Source organism: Borostomias antarcticus, assembly GCF_949987555.1.
Source record: "Borostomias antarcticus genome assembly, chromosome: 1".
NCBI lineage: Eukaryota > Metazoa > Chordata > Actinopteri > Stomiiformes > Stomiidae > Borostomias > Borostomias antarcticus.
Window position 1 is genome coordinate 24343762 of NC_140234.1, and position 7717 is coordinate 24351478.

General features: G+C 51.7%; 1 protein-coding gene across 1 annotated transcript; it reads right to left on the reverse strand.

Moving 5' to 3' along the window:
• Positions 1-642: 642 nt before the first annotated feature.
• On the reverse strand, positions 643-2481 carry rtn4rl1a (reticulon 4 receptor-like 1a; the record flags this gene model as incomplete). Its single annotated transcript, XM_084451694.1, has 3 exons — positions 643-1542; positions 1717-2171; positions 2397-2481. The coding sequence occupies 3 exons, from the start codon at positions 2479-2481 to the stop codon at positions 643-645; spliced, it is 1440 nt and encodes a 479-aa protein (XP_084307820.1).
• Between the last annotated feature and the right edge of the window lie 5236 nt (positions 2482-7717).

The following is a 7717-nucleotide window of genomic DNA, read 5'->3' on the forward strand; positions in this document are numbered from 1 at the left end:
ATTTCATTTCAAACCCTTATTTATACTCGTAAAGCATTCCCTCATTTACAGTGTTGACAAGTTCACACAGATACACAAATAATGTAATGACACCTACACACACCGTGTCACCAGCTCACACTAAGAGTATGGCTTACAAAGGACCGCTGACAGTAGCCATATAATGTGATTTACCACTCCGTCTGCCTCACCTCCCCTGAATGACCAGTCAGGTGTGTGTGCGTGCGCGCGCCTGAATGAGCAGTCAGATGTGTGTGTGTGTGTGTGCGCGCATGTTTGTGTGTGTAATCATCACTAATTTGGAAAGAAGTTATCAGTAATATGGCTGTAGATGAGTAAGAAGCTGATCCAACCATTCAACAGAATGAAAGGTAACTGAAACCCACTTCAGCATTCTCTTCTTATGTGACATCATCAAAAAGCGACAAATATCCTGTTTTCCCTGACCCATACTTTCCCATAGTTCTCCTTTCTCCTATGACAACATCATCACTGATCCACGTTACAGGTATACTTTATGCAAGTACAACCCCCCCCCCCCCACACACACACACACACAGTTCTCAATGAGGGCCCAGGGTTTGTCAGAGGAGCATATTTTGTTAGGCTGCAACGTCACTTATCACATTTCAACTTTCAGCCTCAGCATAGAATCACAACAGTGAGTGACAGCTGCACAGCCAATAGGAAGCAGAGAACACACCCCACAAGGCAGGGTGCTGCATTACTATTGGCTCTCTGGACCCCGCTGGGAGGTCTGACAGAAGTTCTCGGAACACACTTGTTCTTCCTCCTAGGGGGGGCAGATGGGTCGTATTTACTCCTCCCGGGGGAATAATCCTTCTCCTGCCCCTCCTGCATTACTTGCACCTCATTCAGGCCCCCCTTCTCCTTGCGCCCCTGTTGGCGGGTGCAGTTGCTGCGCCCCATCTTGGGGGTCCGGGGCATCGGGGAGGGTGAGGCCAGGCTGTGCTGGTCCCCGTGGGGCAGGTGCGGGTGCAGGTGCGGGTTGTTCTGGTACCTCCGACGGCCCTCCTCCTTCTTCAGGGACTCCCCCGGCTCGCTCGCCCCAGCCACGCCCCCTCCTCCCCCCGGGGCCACGCAGCTGGGCAGCTCCTCCTTCCTGAGACGCTTCAGGTCTCGACCCGCCAGCTCGGGCGGCGACGCGCACCCCAGCGAGGAGGTGGAGCCTCGGAACCTCCGCAGCCAATCCCAGAGAGAGAGGGCCTTGCAGTCGCACTCCCAGGGGTTGGCGTTGAGGCGCAGGTACTCCAGGGCGGGCAGCGCAGCCAGGGCGGCGCCCGACAGCTCGGCCAGGGAGTTGTTGAACAGGTAGAGGGTGGTCAGGCGCCGGAGGTCATGGAAGGCCAGCCGGTGGACCCACTGCAGGCGGTTCTGGTGGAGCAGCAGGCGGTCCAGCAGGCCCAGCCCACGGAACGTGTTCTGGTGCAGGCTCCACAGGCGGTTGCCATGGAGGAAGAGGTGGCTTAGATTCAGGAGGTCGATGAAGAGGTCATCCTCCAGGAACTCCAGCTGGTTGTCCTGGAAACGAAGAAGAGAGAGAAGAAGGGGAGAGAGGTGTTGGTGAGAGGTGAGGTCAGAGAGATATCTCTCCATTAATAACCCACATACTGTACATCCCCCCACATACTGTACATCCCTCCCTCTCATTTTCAGCTCTGCTCCATCAGTGAAGCCTATCTTTACTGCCTCTACCTGCAGGTAGAGGTACTGCAGGCTGTGGAGGCCTTCAAAGACCCCGGCGGGCAGTGTGAGCAGGCCGCAGTGGTAGAGGTGCAGCGCGTGCAGCCGGCCCAGGCCCCGGAAGGTGTCCGAAGCCAGGGCCCTCAGGTTGAGGTTGTCCCCCAGGTCCAGCTCCTCCAGGCGGTCGAAGCCGTGGAAGGTGGAGGCCTGGATGTAGGAGATGTTGTTGGAGTAGAGCCAGAGCGTGGCCGTGGTGGGGGAGAAGTGCCCTCGCAGCAGCCGCCGGATCCTGTTGTTCTGCAGGAAGACGCGCTCGCTCTGGGCCGGGATGCCCTCGGGCACCGCCTGGAAGCCGTGGGCCTGGCAGGAGACGGTGCTCGGCGCCGTGTAGCAGATGCAGTGGTGCGGGCACGACAGCGCCACCTCCAGGCCGCTCAGGACCAGCAGCAGCTCTACGCCGGCCCAGCCTGATGAGAGAAAAGAGGGGGGATTAACGGAGGATGATATGGGATCAGGAAGACCAGAGAGGGGAGGTAGAGAGTGATATCGGAGGGGGGTGAGGAAGGGTGGAGTGACGGGAAAAGCAGGAAGAGAGAGAGAAGAAAGGAGAGCAAGAGATAGAATGCACACACACCTTTGAATACACAATGACAAAAACACTACCATGCACAACATTCTCTGAGCACTCGCACTATCCTCCAGGTTATCCCCGAAAGACTGCAGAAAATCAATGCCGTCTCTCTCCAGCAAACACACGACACCTGTTAACCAGAACATCTCCCAGCGGTCCAGGCCTCCACAGCAGGGCTGGGAGAAAGACCAGCGTTTGAAGTGGAGATGGAAAGATGAGAGAAACAGGGGAGGAGAGGAGGACCAGAGGACAGGAGGAGCAGAGGACAGGAGGAGAAGAGGACCAGAGGACAGGAGGAGAAGAGGATCAGAGGACAGGAGGAGAAGAGGATCAGAGGACAGGAGGAGAAGAGGACCAGAGGACAGGAGGAGCAGAGGACCAGAGGACAGGAGGAGAAGAGGACCAGAGGACAGGAGGAGAAGAGGATCAGAGGACAGGAGGAGAAGGGGATCAGGGGACAGGAGGAGAAGGGGATCAGGGGACAGGAGGAGAGACAGAGACATGCGGTGTTTATGATGGATTTCTGGAAAGACTAAGAGAGGAACACAAGGAGAGAGAAAGAAACAGCAGAAATGAAAACACGAGGGCTGAAGATGAATGTGAAAGTAGGAGAGAAGGATGAGGAGAAGAATTTGATTGACTGCACTAAAGAACATTGACTTGGTGTGTGCGTGTGTGTGTTTGTGTTTGTGTGACATTTCCTGAGATGTGGGTGCAGTGTATCATGCATTCAACAAGCATGACCTTTCCATCAGTGACAAGTACACAACAACCTTAATCAGTTCCTCTGTCTCGCACATTCACCACATTCTCCTCTCTCCACCTCCCTCTCCTCTCTCCACCCCCCTCTCCTCTCTCCACCTCCCTCTCCTCTCCTCTCTCCACCTCCCTCTCCTCTCTCCACCTCCCTCTCCTCTCCACCTCCCTCTCCTCTCCACCTCCCTCTCCTCTCTACCTCCCTCTCCTCTCTCCACCCCCCTCTCCTCTCTCCACCTCCCTCTCCTCTCCTCTCTCCACCTCCCTCTCCTCTCTCCACCTCCCTCTCCTCTCCACCTCCCTCTCCTCTCTCCACCTCCCTCTCCTCTCTCCACCCCCCTCTCCTCTCTCAACCTCCCTCTCCTCTCTCCACCTCCCTCTCCTCTCCTCTCTCCACCCCCCTCTCCTCTCTCCACCTCCCTCTCCTCTCTCCAACTCCATCTCCTCTCTCAACCTCCCTCTCCTCTCTCCACCTCCCTCTCCTCTCCACCTCCCTATCCTCTCTCCACCCCCCTCTCCACCTCCCTCTCCTCTCTCCACCTCCCTCTCCTCTCCACCTCCCTCTCCTCTCTCCACCTCCCTCTCCTCTCCACCTCCCTCTCCTCTCTCCACTCCCTCTCCTCTCTCAACCTCCCTCTCCTCCTCTCTCCACCTTCCTCTCCTCTTCTCTCCACCTCCCTCTCCTCTTCTCTCCACCTCCCTCTCCTCTCTCCACCTCCCTCTCCTCTCTCCACCCCCCTCTCCTCTCTCCACCTCCCTCTCCTCTCTCCACCTCCCTCTCCTCTCTCCACCTCCCTCTCCTCTTCTCTCTCCACCTCCCTCTCCTCCTCTCTCCACCTCCCTCTCCTCTTCTCTTCTCTCCTTTAGGCTGCGTTCACAAGGCAGGTTTTGCGAGCCGCTAAAAACGCGAGGGCACCGCATTGTCCCTGGCCGACGCTATTCGTTGCCAAGCGACAGAACACAACCATCATAGGGCGTTTCCTCCGCGCTCTGCGGAAAAATTCACATATTTTAAACTTTTCGGCACTGGTAAAACGTGAGACGCCTGGACAACATTTGGGTATCCTGGGTCGTTAATAAGAACATTACAGTAACTCACTTTAATCTGGGCTTCTGTTTATTTCCTCTGCTCATTATTTTGCTTGTTACTTCTGTCAGGCTCTCACTCTGTCTCTCTCCTTTTATCTCCACTCATTCTCTTTCTGCCCTCTCATCTCTGCCATATCTCATTCATCTGGATTTCCATTTGTGCGTGCATGTGTGTGTGTGTGTGTGTGTGAGAGAGAGAGAGAGAGAGAGAGAGAGAGAGTGTGTGTGTGTGTGTGTGTGTGCTTGTGCGTGTATGCTAGAGATGAACTGAGGGATGTTTACTAGTGTGAGGACCGCAGGTTGTTAGGAAGCTTCAGACTGGGCTAGCTCCTCACACTTCCATACGTCTCTGGCACTCTTGTGAGCCACAACACCAGAAAGATGCCATCTCACCTCAGAGTACAGATTTAAAGTTTATGGGGCGGCTGTATCTCAGTTGGTAGAGCGGGTCGTTCAGTGATCGAAGGGTCAGTGGTTTGAATCCCAGCTCCGACTGTCCACATGTCAAAGTGTCCTTGAGCAAGACACCTAATCCCAAATTGCTCCCAATGAGCAGGTTAGCACCTTGCATGGCAGCTACCGTGAATGTGTGTGTGAATGGGTGAATGAGAGGCCATTGTAAAAAGCTTTGAGTGCCGCTAAGGTGGAAAAGCGCTATATAAGTGCAGTCCATTTACCAAATAAAGAGGTGGTCTGGACGTCAGGTGGAGTGTTTTAACACCATAGACAGTTTTTCACTGACTCTAGAGTGGTCTGAACATCTGAATTCACTGTTAGTGTGTGCTTGTAGAAATCATTACAACCTCTTTCTCTCAATTCCTGTCCTGTCTCACTGTCTGTCTCTAGGCCTCAGTCTCTCCAGGCCTCTCTCTGTTGCTCTCTCTCTCTTACTGTCTCTCTTTCTCTCTCTCTTTCTATTCTATGTTGAAGTGTTAGGGTTAGGGAAAACACAGCCAATGTTCAATTTCAAGAGATGTGTCATGCATCACATGCCTACTATATCTCCACCAGCTACCCTCTGCTCCACAAACACACACACGCGCACAAGCGCACATACACAAGCGCACACACACACACATACACAAGCGCACATACACAAGCGCACACACACACACACACATACACAAACGCGCGCACACACACACAAGCGCACAGAGCCTGTCTGTCCGACAATCAGCCAAGATATTCTCTCTGTCAGACCAGAGCCTCTGAAGAGACACCTGCCAGTCACAGACAAACACAGCAGGAGAGAGAAGAGGGAGAGAGGGAGGGAGGGAGAAGGGGGAGAGAGAGGGAGGGAGAGAGGGAGGGAAGGAGGGAGAAGGAGAAGGGAGGTAGATAGGGAGAGGGAGGGAGAGAGGGAGCAGGTATTGTAGGAGCCACATTTGTGTTTATCTTTTGAACAGTCGTGTTTGTGAGTGTGCGCCCTCTACAGGTGATCAGGGTGCATGGCGGGGGGGGGGGGGCGGGCATGATGCCAGCGGATACCTCAGCCTACTGACACATGGACTGTGAAACTGAAATACTCACATGTTGTTTGTTTTATTTAGTTTGTAATAAATTATACATGCGACAAAGATTGGATTTTCTTATGAGGTGCTGCAAGTCTGACAGCAAACTGCTTCCTCCATGTGGTGAACTAATAGGATGTTGGAAGAAGGGTTAATGGAAAAAAAAACACTTCCGTTTTTGCCACTTCAGGTATAAAAACAGATAGAGAATTCTGCAGCACACACACCATACACACCATGAACCCTGTGGCTGAATGGCAGCTCCCAGCCAATGAGCTGCCAGCCTACACTATGACCTCCAGCAAAATTAGCGTTGAACAGTCGTGTTTGTGAGTGTGCGCCCTCTACAGGTGATCAGGGTGCATGGCGGGGGGGGGGGGGCGGGCATGATGCCAGCGGATACCTCAGCCTACTGACACATGGACTGTGAAACTGAAATACTCACATGTTGTTTGTTTTATTTAGTTTGTAATAAATTATACATGCGACAAAGATTGGATTTTCTTATGAGGTGCTGCAAGTCTGACAGCAAACTGCTTCCTCCATGTGGTGAACTAATAGGATGTTGGAAGAAGGGTTAATGGAAAAAAAAACACTTCCGTTTTTGCCACTTCAGGTATAAAAACAGATAGAGAATTCTGCAGCACACACACCATACACACCATGAACCCTGTGGCTGAATGGCAGCTCCCAGCCAATGAGCTGCCAGCCTACACTATGACCTCCAGCAAAATGAGCGTGATGTAAAAATCTCTAATTCACACACACACACACACTGACACACATACACACACACAATCACCATCACTAATTAAGCAACAGCAGTAGGATTCATTAAAATCTCAGCAAGTGAGCGAGAGAGGGAGAGAGTGAGTGAGCGAGAGAGGGAGAGAGTGAGTGAGCGAGAGAGGGAGAGAGTGAGTAAGCGAGCGAGGGAGAGAGTGAGTGAGAGAGAGAGAGAGAGAGTAGAAGAAGATCCTCTGACAAAGGGCCTGATGTAGCTTGGTCTAATCCTGAAGATCATTTAACACCGCTGGTTGTGATGGTGATGGGTCTCTGTTGGAGTTAATGAGAGATTTAAAATGGCTTCTGTGCCTCACAGACACATCTGAAATACCAGATTACCTAATCTGTAATGTGCACAACCGTAGCCTCCATCATCCTGCCAATCAGGGAAACACACTCTTATTTTATATTTCAACACTATGCATTTTTGTTTGTGCATATGGGTGTGTGTGCGTGTATATACAGTATATACATGTACAGTATATGTGTGTGTGTATGTGCAAGTTTGTGCATCTGTTTGTGTATGTTTATATGTGTGTGTCTGTCTGTCTGTGCCAGTGCGTTTGCCATTTCTTTATGAGCCTGAGTTTTCATCCTGTTTCATAACGTCTTTCTGACCTAAAATGTTTTTCTGACCAATTTTCTGACCTAGAATCTTACCTCTAAACGTGGCTTGTCCTTGTTACAGCTGTTCAGAATACCTGGCATATGCCCCCTTTCAAAGTGCTCTACTCTCAGGATGTGTGTGCGTGCACGTGCGTGCATGTGTGTGTGTGCGCATGTGCGTGTGTGACTGAGAAAGCAAGAGAAAGGGGCAGAGAGAGGGAGAAAGAGAGGGAGTAGAATAATAATTATTAATTATAATAATTATAATTAATATACAAAAAAGAGCAATCCCCAGAAGAGTCCTTTCAGACAGCTGGTCCTGAGGCTGGTTCCTGAACAACACTGACTCAGATGCCTCAAAACAACATTCAGTCAATCTGGCCCAATATCATAACAAGAAAACAGAAAGAAAATTATATTACCTATTGGATGGACATTACAAAAATACAAATACAAAGTAAACTTGACCACTACTGACCACTGTGACTGAACAGTAACTGAGGAAGATACTATTTACTGTCTAAGTAAGTACAGTGTAAGTAAGCAGAGCCAGGCCACAGAGACAGGCTCTCACAGGCAGACAGGGTGACCCAGAGACGGGCTCTCACAGGCAGACAGGGTGACCCAGAGACAG